Source organism: Penicillium hordei (genome assembly GCF_028827395.1).
Source record: "Penicillium hordei strain IBT 12815 chromosome Unknown utg000003l_segment0_segment0, whole genome shotgun sequence".
NCBI classification, from domain to species: Eukaryota; Fungi; Ascomycota; class Eurotiomycetes; order Eurotiales; family Aspergillaceae; genus Penicillium; species Penicillium hordei.
In genome coordinates, this window is record NW_026623144.1 from 1,256,425 (window position 1) to 1,272,227 (window position 15,803).

General features: G+C 46.7%; 7 protein-coding genes across 7 annotated transcripts; 5 read left to right on the forward strand and 2 right to left on the reverse strand.

Annotated features, from left to right (window-relative positions):
* Nucleotides 1-383: 383 nt before the first annotated feature.
* On the reverse strand, nt 384-1,277 carry N7537_005717 (uncharacterized protein; the record flags this gene model as incomplete). Its single annotated transcript, XM_056896774.1, has 1 exon — nt 384-1,277. One exon carries the CDS (start codon nt 1,275-1,277, stop codon nt 384-386), a length of 894 nt encoding a protein of 297 aa, XP_056752559.1.
* Nucleotides 1,278-3,364: 2,087 nt separating this feature from the next.
* N7537_005718 (hydrophobin family protein) lies at nt 3,365-3,888 on the forward strand (the record flags this gene model as incomplete). The annotated part of the gene is made up of 2 exons (XM_056896775.1): nt 3,365-3,689; nt 3,743-3,888. The coding sequence occupies 2 exons, from the start codon at nt 3,365-3,367 to the stop codon at nt 3,886-3,888; spliced, it is 471 nt and encodes a 156-aa protein (XP_056752560.1).
* A 636-nt stretch (nt 3,889-4,524) lies between these two features.
* Nucleotides 4,525-5,510, reverse strand: N7537_005719 (uncharacterized protein; the record flags this gene model as incomplete). The annotated part of the gene is made up of 4 exons (XM_056896776.1): nt 4,525-4,591; nt 4,646-4,979; nt 5,035-5,159; nt 5,215-5,510. The coding sequence occupies 4 exons, from the start codon at nt 5,508-5,510 to the stop codon at nt 4,525-4,527; spliced, it is 822 nt and encodes a 273-aa protein (XP_056752561.1).
* Nucleotides 5,511-6,667: 1,157 nt separating this feature from the next.
* On the forward strand, nt 6,668-8,299 carry N7537_005720 (uncharacterized protein; the record flags this gene model as incomplete). The annotated part of the gene is made up of 2 exons (XM_056896777.1): nt 6,668-7,797; nt 7,873-8,299. The coding sequence occupies 2 exons, from the start codon at nt 6,668-6,670 to the stop codon at nt 8,297-8,299; spliced, it is 1,557 nt and encodes a 518-aa protein (XP_056752562.1).
* Nucleotides 8,300-9,594: 1,295 nt separating this feature from the next.
* On the forward strand, nt 9,595-11,062 carry N7537_005721 (MFS transporter; the record flags this gene model as incomplete). The annotated part of the gene is made up of 4 exons (XM_056896778.1): nt 9,595-9,640; nt 9,698-10,371; nt 10,422-10,524; nt 10,578-11,062. 4 exons carry the CDS (start codon nt 9,595-9,597, stop codon nt 11,060-11,062), a joined length of 1,308 nt encoding a protein of 435 aa, XP_056752563.1.
* A 441-nt stretch (nt 11,063-11,503) lies between these two features.
* Nucleotides 11,504-12,715, forward strand: N7537_005722 (agmatine deiminase family protein; the record flags this gene model as incomplete). The annotated part of the gene is made up of 1 exon (XM_056896779.1): nt 11,504-12,715. One exon carries the CDS (start codon nt 11,504-11,506, stop codon nt 12,713-12,715), a length of 1,212 nt encoding a protein of 403 aa, XP_056752564.1.
* Nucleotides 12,716-13,973: 1,258 nt separating this feature from the next.
* On the forward strand, nt 13,974-15,450 carry N7537_005723 (type III PLP-dependent enzyme; the record flags this gene model as incomplete). The annotated part of the gene is made up of 4 exons (XM_056896780.1): nt 13,974-14,214; nt 14,278-14,673; nt 14,739-15,305; nt 15,359-15,450. 4 exons carry the CDS (start codon nt 13,974-13,976, stop codon nt 15,448-15,450), a joined length of 1,296 nt encoding a protein of 431 aa, XP_056752565.1.
* Between the last annotated feature and the right edge of the window lie 353 nt (nt 15,451-15,803).

Consider the following 15,803-nt stretch of genomic DNA (forward strand, 5'->3'; position numbering starts at 1 on the left):
TCATGACATGGGCATAAGAACGTTGGTCTAGCTGTGTCAAAGCGTTTCTTTATTTTGCCCCACCTGTACAGAAAAATGCTAGTTTGGTCGTTGTTTCATATACGCTAGCTACGGAGTTTCATTGGATTTCATGTAGGGATGATATTTGCTTTCTGGGATTTCTTCCTCTAGCCTACGGTAGCGTTTTTCTTTTAGCTGATACGATGCAATGGCTTGTGATTTTTGGTATATAAGATTGATATCTGAATACGACTAATCATCTGGGTACTTCGTGCAAAATAAGTGAAACTCTTCGGCCATGTATTCAATAGATATACACGATATAGTCACAATTCTCAACGAAAAATGCATAAATCTCATGAAAGTAACAGCAGGCCAGAACCTCAAGTAGTGATAGTAACCTTCTCCCCAACCCATTTCCCTCCACCACCCTTAACAATCTCCTCAAATATCCACTCACCAACCAGAGCCCGTGAAATCGTATACCCAATAGCGGGAGCCTTCTCCGTCCCAATCCTCACTTTCTCCAGTCTCACCCCTTCACCCCCTTTCTCCCCCTCAAACACAGGAACCAGATGATCCCCCGTCAAAAAGCTGGGCCTTACAACAACAACCCCAGCAGCGAGCACTCCAGCATGCCCCAGCCCAACCTCTTTATCAAGCAATTTCTCCATCTGTAGCTTATCCGCATGGGGAATCGGCAAGAGCACAGAGTACATAGGTCTGAACCAGAATGGCACATCCTTGTTACCAGGCAAATGCCCAGTCGTCGAGATTACAGTGACCCTTGGAGCAACAGCACGATACGCCTCGAACGATGCAAATCGGTCAGAAGCAATCTTCGCCAGCGCCTCCAGCAGCGCGCTTGTCATCTGTTCTGTGATATGCGGGTTCGAGAGCTGAATGTGCGGCAACGCAGGCATGCGCATCTGAGTCTTTGCGCATTTTGATTCCTTGGTGAAGGCCATTGTTGGTGTGCCGCCTAGGCCCGATATTATGCTTGTTACGAGAGTACAGGCACCATTGGGTGTGCCCTTGGGGGTGGAGTTGATAATGAGGGTTTTCATGATGCTTTCCACATCTGTTGCATCTCCTTCGATTATCTCCAGCTGGTGAGATAGAATTTCCTGTGTTATTCCAGGCTGGGATAGGAGCAGCGCGGTGAGCTTTGATGGGGTACGGGCCAGGGCTCTGGCCTTGTAGCCGCTGAGAAGGGTGTAGGTTAGGCAGGCGTTGGCGCAGCCGCCGGTTGCTCCGAAAAAGGCGATTGTTGTCATTTAGAGGATGCGCTAGTGTGTAGAATCTAAAATTCAAATTGTATATTGTAGATTGGAGCTTAGGGTTTGCTTGTATTGCAAAGCTTGGAATGGATTGAGATGATGATTAGTTCTAAGAACCCTAAGGATTCGTGGATCTTTTATAGTAGTAATAGTTATATACCATCCTTTCGGCGGATTCATATTGGCCATTTGATATCTTTCCGTCACCGATTCGGCCAAACAATGAAGTGAGGTTATAGTATGCCTACGATGATAGAACGTGGCCGTGTAGTCTAAGCCCGGCTCAACTAGCGTACGCTAGGCTGGAAGTGGTTTAGTGACGGACGAACATCCCACCGATGCGGGCGAACTACTGCTCCATTGAAGCCCATCAATGATCCATGATCTGGATTGCTGAAAATATATGAATAGACATAAGCACTGTGATTTTAATCCTTGTAAGCATATGATATTTAAAGAATTAAGCATTGAATAATATATATGGTTTGGATGTTTTGGAGATATATATCTAGATCAACACTGCAGCACACTCTAAATATTGGAACCACTTGATTTATTTCTCTATTGATTCTATGATCATTGAGTATCTTCGTAGATTGTAGTCTGTAGTTTCGTTCTTGCTCAGAATAATACTCATTAATCTCTAAAACCCAAGTGATATGTCTCCCTAACTACGAGATGTCGCTCAAACAATCACCAAGCTCTATATCTAAACTGAACTAGGTCTACTTTGTAACTGTACATTGCGACCATTCAAAAAATTTCATACGGCATACCTTACATTGTAGACAGACATCGAACAAGATTTATTGAATGGGGAATGGCTGTAGTTCAGCTAAGACAAGGTACAGCTCGAGCTACTCATTACTGCCGACCTTTTACAGTATACACTGCGGCTTCCTTCAAATACCAAATAAAAAACCTTGAGGATATGGCCTGCAATCCCATAAAACTGTATTTATCGGACCTGAAAGCGTTCGATCTAGACTTAACTCGACCAAGAGAACATGCGGAAAGCCCATATGTTGCCGTTTCAACAAACGCTAACATCCAATCCCTGTGAAGCTTTAATTTCGCATCGGAAAGGACAGTGTAGATCGGCGGTTGCCCATCGTAACATCGCACGCTATGCCTGGGAGCAGGGTGGAAAATCTGAACTAATCAGGATCGGCATGGGCCGGGCGATCTCGAATTCCCGAGAATTGAGAGATAGGTAGACGGTGGACCAAAGTATGGATAAGAGATAGTAATTTAATAGGATTGCAAACTATAATGTACGTACGAGTGCAAAGAGATAATGAGGTCTTAAGCGCCGCGAAAACACGCTGCCCTAATCATGACTGGAATGAAAATAACGTGCATGGTATCGGACAATTTCTGCCATCACGGTGCCCCTAAACGGCTCAAAACACCTCTAGGGTCTGATAGCCAGCGCCACCGACATCAAGTAGTCACATTTCCGTGCAGGGACAGCATTTGAAACCATAGGGAATTCATCGGGGATGACGGTAGGGGCTGCCCACACACCCTGATCACTTCTAGAAGGACCTTCAATCCGGATGTCTCACTTGCAACGTGTGTATGGTCTATCCTGGTTTAATTCGTGATCCATGTGAGGCTCGCAGGGGAAGGAAGTATGTAAGCCCCAATTTGGACATCCCAGGTCTGGATTAGGGTGTAGGGTAGCCTTGACGGATACCGTTGACAGGGCGGAATGTAGCTCAGGAGCCAAGGGGGAGCACCTCATCGATTGTTAAATTCCGGAACCAAAGAAAGGCCAACGATATTGCTAGGAGGTAAAGATGATCGGGACAAGCTCGGAATTAAACCCTTGCGTAGTGCATTCCACAAACAAAAATGGGCGGTTTGTTTTTGGCCTTCACTATGAACACTGGTAGATCACCTCGTGCCCAAACACAGCGAATTGGAAGATAAAAGGCAAGGAATAAGTCGCTCTCTCTGTTCTTTTATCCATCAGCTCTCTACTCCTCTGCCTTTCTCTACCTTCTATCTTCCAACCCTCCAAAACACTTTTTATATATATATATTTTAAAGATTTAATCTTTCAATACCCTACGTTCAAGATGCAGTTCACTCTCTCCGCCGTTGTCCTCGCCTTCGCCGGCCTCGCCGCTGCCATGCCCGCCGAGAACGTGGGCAATGGTCTCCAGCACAAGAACGGTGATGCTCCTCGCTTCCCCGTTCCCGACAGCCTGACTGTCAAGCAGGCCCAGGCCAAGTGTGGTGACCAAGCTCAGCTCTCTTGCTGCAACAAGGCCACCTACGCCGGTGACACCACTGACATCAACTCTGGCATGCTGGGTGGCACCCTGTCCAACCTCATCGGTGCTGGCTCTGGTGCCTCCGGTCTCGGTATCTTTGACCAGTGCTCCAAGCTCGACGCCCAGAGTAAGTCTTACCATGCAATATATTTGCTTCATCTATTTCTAACCTCGCTTCAGTCCCCATTTTCGCTATCGCTGTCCAGGATATTCTCAACCAGAAGTGCAAGCAGAACATCGCCTGCTGCGCCAACTCCCCCTCCACCGCCAGCGAAGACCTCGTCGGCGCCGGTCTTCCTTGCGTTGCCCTTGGCTCCATCCTCTAAGCGTATCGCTTTGGAGTCGGTCAGTTTTGCAATGTGGAAAAGTTACAGGAGCTTTGGGGACACTTTGTTTCTGCACTTTTAGTTCGTTTGTTTTGGGAATGTTTGCAGTGTTATTCTTTTTATAGAAGTCCTAATATCTCACTTAATACATAAGCTTTACATAAACCTTGGTCCTTCTCTTTCCTACTAAGCTTATTTCCATCGTTGTAGTCAGTACATCCATCCAATAAGTCTGACGGACGAACCAACGGAGACTCCTGTTTCGTAGCCTCAATGCTAATCACATCCACTAAGCCACATCGTACCAAAGAAAGCACAGTCATGTTTCAGTGGTATTTACACCTCGGTACTTTAGGAGGCTTGAGACCTACTTATCTTCTGGTGGTGGAACTTTAATAGTATTTAAAATTAACCGTTTTGGATTACACCTAGGTAGACCTTGCTAACTCCTATTATTTGGTCTTATGGGAGTGAGGTGCTAGTCCGCTCCTATGGTAGCTTTATAGGACTGGGATAATGATACAGATCTAGGAATCGCTTCACGTCACGATCGAGCGAGCTCTGACCGATTCACAATAAATATGTTACTGTCCATGAGACCTCGAAAACGGACTACTTCTCAATACTGATCAATTTTCACGCCAGGTTGATCTGCAATCCGAGGGTCGCGTTCATTACGGCATTTCCGTAGAAGAACTCCGTGCTGTCCAGATCTGTTAGTGAATATAGAGTGACAACTAGGACGAGGAATAAATACCCAGCATTGCCAACATTGACATATGTGGCCTCGGTAAATCTGCCCAGGTGGGCCATGGCGAGCAACCAGTCCTTCAGATCGCCAGAGAAAGAGCCCTCAAACTGATTGGTGGGCATTAGGGTGCTGACCGTTATCCCGGTGTCAGTATTGACGTCTTCGTACAGCGTCCACGAGGTCCCGAAGAGGTTGTCAACGGTGCCGGCCGGCCCGTTGGTCCAGCCGATGGGGAGCTGGCCGCCCTCGTACTGCAGCCACAGCATGAGCTCGTGCGAGGAGGATGACGTTGAGTCACCTTTGACATCATTGGTCATGAAGTCGAAGCAAATGTTTCCTGCTTGGATGTATGATTAGTAATACAGACGGATTTGAGGTACTGGTGTTTATCGCACCCTTGTAATTAGTGGAGTTGGTACGTGTCCAGCTGTAGGTCGTGGGGATGGACTCGATAGCGGAAAGTTTGGTCTCGAGGTTCTGGGTCAGACCGACAAAGGAGTACCCTTTGGGGACGTTGTTCCTACAGATAGATTGTTGGTAAGTTGTTAATATCGACGCAGAGTCAGTAACCTTACGTGCTCTCAACATAGTCGATGTTGGCCACGCTGCTCCAGAGAACCTCCTTGGTACCATTGTCGCTTGTGGTGACCCCGTCATAATTTGTACATTGCGTGCCGACCATCTGAGCCGCATTGTACAGCATGTTGTAGACAATCCATGGCGTATTTGGAAGAATAAGGTTGGCTTGGTTCCCGCAGAGACCAGTGGAGGATTGAGCCCGAGAGAAAAGATCGTTCAGTGTCGGAAGGGCGAACGCGGCATGGGTCAAGGACAGGGCCACCAGGGCAAGAGCCTGTCTGAAGAAAACCATCTTGAGATAATGCAATCTCCGAGACCAGCAGAGAGAATTGCTTGAAAGGAAAGTAAGAAGATGTAGAGTACTAAACAGATCCTAGATCTAGTTCTTCGGGAGATCTGATTTTATAAATCGTCGCTTGTATCCGTGATGATATGGGGTTGATCTAGTTCTAACACCCAAGTGGGCCCTGTGAGGAAGGGCAATAGCAATGTGAAACAACGATTAAAAGATCCCTGCAACACACTTTAATCAAGAAGAACTTACGAATACGAGTTTTATGTTATGCGAGGATTGCCTAGCCGAAAAGCCATCTACAACATAGTTACAGAAAGGAGGAGGGTCGACTAATCAAACCCGAGGGACTCTGGATATTCATCGCTCTTCTAGCAGGACCCAGAAGACCCTATTACGGAGATTAAGGGCGCTGTACGGAGTACTCGAAAATTGAATGCTATTGGTATTGCGCGCAGGGTGCAACAGGTTGATTGGGCGACCGAGTACTCGTGGGTTTGGATAGGGGTTGAGCGTTCAGCTTATATTTAGCTGGCGAAATTGAGTGGGCCAGCGTCAGGAGCTCAAAGGAGTACCAACTCTACTCCCGATCAAAATACGGAGTACATGCTAGGTATGGGACAGGTTCAGGTATTTGACCTCTCAAGATACCTGATTTCCCATGCTCCGTTCGATCTGAAAATTCGTTGAGTTCTATTCTAATTATATAGAAATATCGTGTTAAAATATGGGACTGATCGATGGTCGGGAAAGTGGTTAAATATGTGATATTATTTTGGCCGTTTTGTTTACCAACCAATTTGAGAGGGCCCCGTTACCGATCTGTTTTTGTTTTACGTATATCTTAGCAACCTAGGAATATAATACTGTATTCGTATTTTACACGGCAGCGTATTTAAGATCGCGGACTGGTGAACATCTTACCCTTTCATTCGAACATAGTTGTATACTAGTTAATTATATAAAAATATAAAAAATAACTAGAATATAAAGTGGAAAGAGGGCTACAAAACGTACTACTTATATCTTATATGACTTGTCTAGAAGGAGAAATATTGATTAATCAGTATAGAAAAAAACTAATGCGATCGATTGTTCGACCACTTCCTCATGACCGTTCCCTCACAACAAATAGCGGAGTTACCCCTTCGCATGACATGTCTATCCAATGGACAGATCACTGGGAAGATAAAACCCACCAAACCCTCCCAAGGTTGATCAAATCTTACATCGACAAAGAAGACTTCTCACACGCCGTTCGTGATATCCTGCGTCTAACAGAACTCCTGATCCTGTCCAGCCACTTCACCGAGGCCCATTTGATTGCCTCAGCGGTATTCAGATTGGTAAAAGATTTCGAATTCACCGACAAGGGCGAAAATCTTGACTTTGAGATATACACTCCTACCACTTTAAAGATTTTCTGGGATGTGCACAAATCTACGTTCCCCCAACCTAGGAGGGCACCATGCTCCGATCGAGAAGACCGTGAAACATGGATAGCACAACAACAATGGGGCAAATACAGGGAATGTACCCGTACGGGCTGGATGCTTCAGCACGTCGGACTCGCCGAGCCAGAGAGCCCCTCTTCTATTTGGCGCGAGACAGACGATCCAGCCATGCTGGCGATGTGTGCGCGACTGCTCGCGAAAACAACCACCCCGTGTACTTATCCGCCCGACAATTTAGCACGGGAAGCACTCGAGGCAGCACAGAAACTCTATGCAACACCGGATACGCCAAGGGAAGAGTGTGGGTGGGGCCCCGACAAGCCGAAAAGACATTCATATCTACTGTACCGGCGGTTGGCCGTTGAGCTCGCGATTCGCTTGGGCGAATTGCAAATAGCGGCGGATATCCTTGGCCAAGGGCTAAGACAGGATTGGTTTACTAACGGGGGTGAATTGAGCGACTTTTTGATGGTGCCTGGTATCTATGATGTTTTGCCTCTATTAGCCCGTGGTGGGAAGGAAAGTAATCCTTTCTTCATTTCCACAGAAGATGCCGTGGTTATGGTGAGGGAGATAACTGCTGCGCTGGAGCTACGGGCTGAGCATGGGAGACAGTGGGCATTGCATCCATCTAAGGTTGGATGGAGGGAGTTGTTGGATCGACTTGCTGAGGGGGCATGGAAAGCCCACCGTAAAGAGTATCAGTCCATGGGGATACAGAGTGCCAAGGATATCTTGTATGACCCTGCCACGGAGGAGGAGATCACGGCGGCCGAGGAGAAAGTTGGTGAGCTGCCCGCTGATTTCAAAGAGATGGTTCGATTGGCGAACGGGTAAGTACTGCAACCCAAATCACCTGCGAGAATGACGCCTATGTCATCGAAGCCATAACTGACTAGATCATCTAGATTTATGGGCGGCTGGCATTTCTTCGCAGGTGGTATAGCGGGCATTCAATATATCACCACAGAGGGGAACGGCTATGCAGACATTGGCTATGAGCATTACGAAGATGAGCTGGGAGATATTGATTACAAGATGATCCAACTTGAGCCCGGCACCGAATGCGATTCATTCGATCATTTCATTGTTCCTCCTAAGTACTGGAAGGAGGGCAAGTTGCAGGCGGGAAAAGAAGTCGAAGACGGCGAGTATCAGTACTGGCATTGGGCATTTTGGTCAGGGAGTGGAATCCGTCACTGGGACTCTGTACGGGACTTTGTTTGTAGCTGCGTGGAGGAGGTAGAAGATATGATTGAGAATGGCGAAGAGGAGGACTGGGAACGAAACTCGGATGCCGATTATCTGGAGGAAGTTGATGGCAGCGCACGGTAGTCTCTAGCTAGTGCGCTAGTTCGGATTTTTACTGCAGTAAAATTTGTATTACGAGTATTGGGATTTCTTCGAAGGTTATACCAACTAGCAAGTGACTTCAAATTAAGGTCCTAAAGGTCCAGTTGATCAATGTTACAAAGAGACTAACATCTTTTCGAACTGCTAATCAACATTCTGCTGTGATGCCGAACAACAAAGTAGGACCGAAGCTTAGAAAAGGATCTTTGGATTTGTTCAAGGTTGAGACTTGCGGTTCTTCTCGGGATCTACTTCCCGTGACAGTTTGTTGAGGCGCGCAGAGATATTTGCTTCACGCCATGACAGCTTGGTCGCGGCTGATGGAATCAAAGATAAAGCCTGTTTTTTCACGGACATGGAGCTTAAGTTTACCGTGCTGTTGAGGAAGTTGATAGAGGGTACGGAAGAGCTAAGAGAGGAAGAAAAGAGAGCCTGCCATGTTGTGACCAAAGACCTAGAGGTCGGATTTGATACTATGTTATCGGACCAGGAAGAGTAGATTTGCCATGACCAAAATTGGTAGAATACCCGAGGTCACGGCCTTAGTTATGTAGGCGTACTATGTGTTATTGTCGCATTGCAGGTGGTTGAACATAATTGCAAGTTATCTCAGCCCAGCATATAAAGAAACGATTCGTACCAAACCTTTGAGATTGATGCTAGGCATGTCCATATTTGTCAAATCCTGATACTATACAACTAAGTCAACTTCATTCACACATCCAAACCACAGTGTCCCAGAGATCAGCAGTGATTTGAGGATCTCCCTTACAGGGTCCAGCTCAAAACCTGATTGCAGATGCACAATCGAACATATCGCCCCTCTTAACGAGAATCTTTACCCAAATTGCGACCGCTAATGCAGATTAAGTCCTGGACGGCATACAAAAGAAGTAAACATTAAGAACAAGCCCACCAGCCCACCTATCCGACTTTTCGAAGTCGAATCGTCCTCTTCAACCTCCATCCCCACACCGTCTAAGATATCAACTCAGCACGGTGGTTGAACCGGGTCACTGATTATGACTTGGTCAAAGCCATTTTTGAAGCTTCGGGACCAGCGACCGTGGCTGTTGCCGCTGAGGTCGTCGCAATCCTTCATAGTGACGACGATTTCTCTGTCAATGTTCACGGTATCCTCCCCGCCCCCTTGATGTTCAAACAAAGTAAACTCCCGCTAATAAAATCTCACGTAGGATCTCTTTCTTTATGCTATGGTACACAATTTCTGACAAAGACCTTTGATCCTTACCTGACCGCGGCAGATTGTCCCTGTCATGCCTCAGGCACTAGTTTCACGAGCTGGAGTAGCATTCGAAGATAGTACGAGATATTTACGAAGATAGATACTCATTTACTAATAACCGTATCTTTTGATAGGAGAGTATTGGAACAGCATCCTCCTCATCTCTGAAGCCGTCTCGGCACTTACATGCTGTCCTATATTTGGATACATGCTAGACATCTCCGGAACACGACAGGGCCCATATCTATCCGGACTCGTGTTGTTGTTTGCCTCGATGGTCATCTTGACAGCTTCACATTCATTAACATGGTATATCATCGCCAGAGTGCTCCAAGGCGCAGCAACGGCCATGGTTTCGGTAGCTGGTCTTTCAATTGTGACAGATGCAGTAGATAGAGCGAGTCTTGGACAAATGCTTGGATATCTTGGCACAGCCATGACACTGGGATTCATGTCTGGTCCACTGCTAGGTGGGCTGGTGTACGAAATTGGAGGATTCCATGCCGTTTTCGGCATGGCGTTTGGAATCGTTGCTTTGGACTTCTTTCTTAGACTCGCCGTTGTCGAGAAGAGGATTGCTGAACGTTGGCTACGTCTCACTGATGGCGAGCGGCCAAGTCAGGAGAATGGTTATATCCCCGAACAGCCGCCATATGGAGCTCTCGAGACTATAACCAGTAGCAGTCAGACCGTTACAGAAAGTTCTAGGAGTACTTTTGCGCTTGGCAAACTTTTAAAGCAGCCGCGGATTCTTATTAGCCTCTGGGCAGTTATAGTCGCGGCCCTTGTGGTCTCAGCATTTGATGCGGTATGGGACTCAGTCTTTTATATTGGAATTTTACTGACAATCCTTTATAGACACTCCCAGTCTTTGTGGAGAACAAATTCAACTGGAATGTTCTAGGCGCAGGTCTGATATTCTTGCCAGGTGCTGCAGCGGCTGTTTTCCAACCATTTTTCGGTCCGCCAACATAACACCATACTCTATTGCATGATCCTGACCTGATTTTCTAGGATTTTTATCCGACCGTCTTGGAGCGAGAGTGATTACCTTTGCAGGCTTCGCCATTCTAGCCCCGAGTCTGATCTGTCTTCGTTTTGTTGAGGAGAACTCACCATCCCACATAGGTGTTCTTTGTGTCATTCTAGCTCTTGTTGGAATGTGCATAGACTTAAGCGAGCCGGCCTTGATAGTGGAGATGCAGCGTGTCCTGGATGACATGGAAGCTGAAGACCCCGGGGTCTTTGGGGGTAGAGGCGCCGTGGCTCAAGCTTTTAGTTTAGAGAATATGGCCCATTTTGGCGGCTTGGCATTAGGACCTATGGTAGGTGGGTTTGTGGAATTCCGATACGGGTGGAAGATCATGACACTTGGGCTGGGAATTCTTTCTGCAGTTACTGCTATGCCTATGTTATGGCTTAGTGGTCCTATGGACGAAGTCTCCTGGACTGAGTCTGCAGATGAAGAGATGGAACGTGAGCCCCTGCTGACGGAGTAACATGCGTCAGGCTGTATATAGTAACACGAACGGCTTTTTTTTATTGCATTTATTTTGACGCCACGACAAGTCAGCTCAGGTAGATTTAGTAGTATCCTTTCGCATCATTACAGGTGAAGTTTAGCCGTCAAATCATTCGAGTATTTAGTATCGGAATAGCGGCCTTGCGCTATATGTATTCTTCTTGAAATATCTCTCTCGGCTGGTTGCTTTTTAATGAACCCGGAAACCTGCTGTACTGCAGTTATTTAATGGGGACATAACGCCTCGTGCCAAGAACACAACTTGATTGTTGTGAGTAACGTTGAAGTAGTCATAGTTACACCATGCAGATAATGTACGAGAATAATGACTTAAGGCAGCCGAATTGCATCTTTAAAAAGGAGAGAAACTCCAGCTTGATATGGGAATGGTGAGAATCCACGGGCGACTATTAACACGATGCTTGTCGAGCGATTCCGCAAATTGCTGTCGAGCCTCTATGCCACCACACGTACCTGGCTCCAACTATCTGAAGTCAGCCGCGATGAAATCAAAGTTCAACAAGGAAGCTACACCTTCCCAGCAGAGTCAGAGCCCCATGAAGCGACAATCATGGGGCTACCATCTCGATGTTCCCTGCCGCCTGATCAGTTTGATGCTATGTGTAATGAATTAGCTCAACTAGCGGCGGCGATCACCGAGTTCGAACCAGTTCGGCTGTATGCGAGGCCTGAAGAAATCCAATTGGCTGAGTCCTTAGTCAAGACTTTTGTGAAAGACGCATCAAAAATATCCATTATTCCGTGTCCAATCAACCACTGCTGGGTACGCGATACAGGTCCAGTCTACGTGCGCGATAGGACAGGAGCATTCCCAAATCGACGCTTCGCAATCAATTTCCGGTTCAATGAATGGGGTGGGAAGAAACCCGAAGACGACGGAGCCTGCTGGGGTCAGCATTGGCCCTTGATGGACGAGAAGGCACTTCAGGAAAACACGGATTTTGCGCGGTGGGTAATCGAGCACGACCGCGAGCCCAGCCCCGTTACGCAGATCGAGACTTCGATTCGCGCCGAAGGTGGCGGTCTTGTTACAGACGGCGAAGGAACCCTGCTCATCACGGAGAGTAGCATTGTATGTGATGGGCGCAACCCAGGGATGTCCAAGGGCGAGATCGAGGCAGAGTTGAAGCGGGTGCTGGGTATTGAAAAAGTGATATGGTTTCCTGGGCGGCGCAATGTCGACATTACGGACGTGCATATGGATGCTGAGGCAAGATTCGTGCGCCCTGGTGTCATCGCTTACTCCAAACCACATGCCATTGCGATTGACCTGTGGAAAGAGATGTCTGAAGAGATCCGGGAGATTCTAGACCGTGAGACAGACGCTAAGGGTCGGCACCTGCAGATCCACACTATTGAAGAACCTGATCCACGAGGCTTGGTGAAATCCGATGACGATGAGCTAGCGGCAAGTTATGTGAATTTCTACTTTGTTAATGGAGGTTTGATAATCCCCAAATTTGGCGACGGAGAAAGGGATCAAAAGGCTTTGGAAAGGTTCCAGCGGTTGCTCCCTGAGCGGGTGATTCGGCAGGTGTATGCCAACGCCATTCCCCTTACTGGTGGGGTGCTTCACTGCGTCACTCAGCAGGTTCCTGCAATGCAGTGAGGACCAATGAGTTCAAGGATGTGGCTTGATGGGGGGAGAACACTTGGCTTTCCATTTAAAAATAAGATCGGTCTTCAAGGCTTTGTCGAGGTGCATACATGTTTAGGTCTGAGGATATATTCTGACTCAGACATTGCACCGCATATACGCCATTGAGGATGTATTTGGATATTCCATTTCCCGGTCATTCTGACTCTAACTAGTCCGCTGAAACTAAAATCTTCCCGGGGTTGAAAAAGCTCCCAGTGGGGATTCCAATGTTATATGTTATAAAGAACAGTCATCTACAGACAGCTGACTCTCCCAGAGATCTCAGCTCCGTAGATCCTAATTTCCATGAAAGAAGCAAATATCGAAGGTTGACATGTATTGCGTGGTGCATTCGATGTGTAACAGTATAATTGCCCGACAAAGCCGAGAAGCATCTCAGGAAGTTAAGTGATTCCTGCATGTTGAGACTTGAATTGGATTTCTATGACATAAAAAAGGATTCATGCTATTGATGTGTCACTATTTTGTAGATTCTTTTATTCCACAGAGACATTAGTCCAACGTTTAGTTCAACATTCCCGAGGAATATCAGCTTCAGCATTTCAGCATTGCATTCGAAACATACTACTATTACCAACATCCTGGTCGCACTACTCAGATATTTGGTGTAGTGATGACCTTGATATACCTGTGTGTACTTGTGGGATGCTACCTCTACTCCGTTCATGCATCTAACTCCACGCCTTCACTCATCAGGTCTCCACAATCCGCATAAAAAGTGTTGAGCTGATAACATTCATTAAATGGCTAAGTACCCAATATCGAAGCAGGATTGCCTCAATCGACCGATCTAGTCACCCATTGATTGTTCTTCATCCAATGTATATAAGACGTAAAGCCGTAGAATACACACGTCAACTTGTTTCAACAAAGATATAATTGGCTCTCTTACAGGTTAACTGGGGAAGTGAGGCCTTTATCCCGTGTGACTTGTTGCTTATTCCTTTCCATGAGATCCAACGTAATGCAGAGTTTCAACTGTGTGCAAAACTGGCACTTCAATGGCTTTTGTTCACCTGTTAGTTCCTCCGAGCCTCTTTAAACGATCGATTCGCACGGTGTCCACCAAGGAGCACAGTACATCTTTCCAAAGAGACCTAAACTTGAGGGATTTGTATTATAATCCGACATATGTTTTGTAATGTTGTTTCAGTTACAGAGCTCTCCATTTTCCACCGTTCTTCTCAATCGTCTACTCTCCACAGCCATGGCTCTCCTCCCTGCTCCTAGTGAAGCCGTGACCACTGGGAAAATCATACACGCCACGGGATATCGAAATCTCTCACCAGATGAGCTAGTCGACCTCGCAATTGAGAGTCACATTGCCCGTGTAGTCAAACGCTCTGTTGTTGGTGGCGATGAATCATTCTTCATCGCCGATTTGGGCCAGATACTTCGACAACATCGTCGTTGGACTCAGAATATGCCCGGTATACGACCGTATTATGGTATGGCACCCCATTCTATCACGTTTCCATTTTTAGAATAGAAAACTAACATCTTTCCTGCAGCGGTCAAATGCAATTGTGACTCAACCTTCCTCAAAGTTCTCGCAGAATTGGGGACGGGGTTCGACTGCGCGTCTATTGAAGAGATGCGCGCAGTTCTTAGCCTCGGCGTAGACCCAGCCCGGATTCTGTTCGCCAACCCATGCAAGGCACCCGCCGCCGTAGCTTTTGCACGCGAGGTTGGCGTCTTGCGAACAACATTTGACAATATCGACGAATTGGATACCATCAAGGCACACATGCCAGAAGCTCAGCTGTTACTTCGTATCTATGCAAATGACGAGGGTGCTTTCATTTGCCTGGGCGAAAAGTTTGGTGCGCAATTGGATACGACCGAAGAGCTACTTTCAAGAGCTTGGGAGCTTGGACTGAATGTGATTGGTGTTAGTTTTCATGTTGGTAAGTACTTGGATACTTGGGACTGTTATAGCTGGTCATATTTATTGACCATTCGGAACTATTAGGGACGGGTGCTACCAACCCAACATCCTTTTGCAAGGCCATCAAAGATGCGCGTCTCGCCTTTTCACAAGCTGAAAGTCTAGGTTTCCACCCAAAGATTCTCGATATCGGCGGTGGCTTTCAAGACCATTGCTTTGAGTCTATGGCCCCCATTATTCGAGATGCAATTCGGTCCGAGTTTCCAGCTGGTATCACAACGATTGCAGAACCAGGTCGGTTTTTTGCTCGTAGTGTGTATACTCTGGTATGTCGAGTGATTTCACGTCGCCGTCAGCTTGGGAGTGCTGCTCGATCTGGTGTTCCAGACATGCTTTATCAAAACGATGGTATATACGGAAATTTTATGAATGTGATTATGGAGAAAGAGACCATGATTCCGTATTTGGTCAAGAGTAAGAAGGCCAGGGGTTTCTTGCATAAACCAAAATCAGGGGACGCTTTGCAAGTAACAGATCATCGGTACTCGATCTGGGGACCTACATGTGACAGCACCGATTGTGTTGTGCGCGAGGTAACGCTGAATTCTGAAGTCAAGATTGGAGATTGGCTTAAATATAAAAACATGGGAGGTGGGTATCGCCATTTGATTCTTGGAATTTCAACAGAACTGACGCAGTTCCAGCATATACAAGTACCACGGCCACTCAGTTCAATGGGTTCAGCAGCACCTATAACACATTTTATGTCAACAGTGAAACGTTGCCTGACTATTAGCTGGTGTCCTGCAGAGGGTATTTGTGGTCTTGAAGCCATTGGTATGAGTGGTTCAGTCTTTTTCTCGAAGAGCCCATTGTGGATAAGTTGCAATGACATGATATATGATATGGCATATCAACGGTGTCTAAAAAAAAGTAAAAAAAATAAAAAAATAAAGGCACAAATAGCTGTGGCCCATGTGATTGACGGGCTTGTTGAGCATGTTGACAGGTCCGGGGCCGGTACAACCGCAAAACAAGTGGTTAGCAGCAGTTGAGGAATCAGATCGCTTACACGGTTTCCTGAAAATTTGAAGTGTAAATCGATGAATAGCCTGCATTCATTCAGCTTGAGCGCGCAGCCTCTTGCAT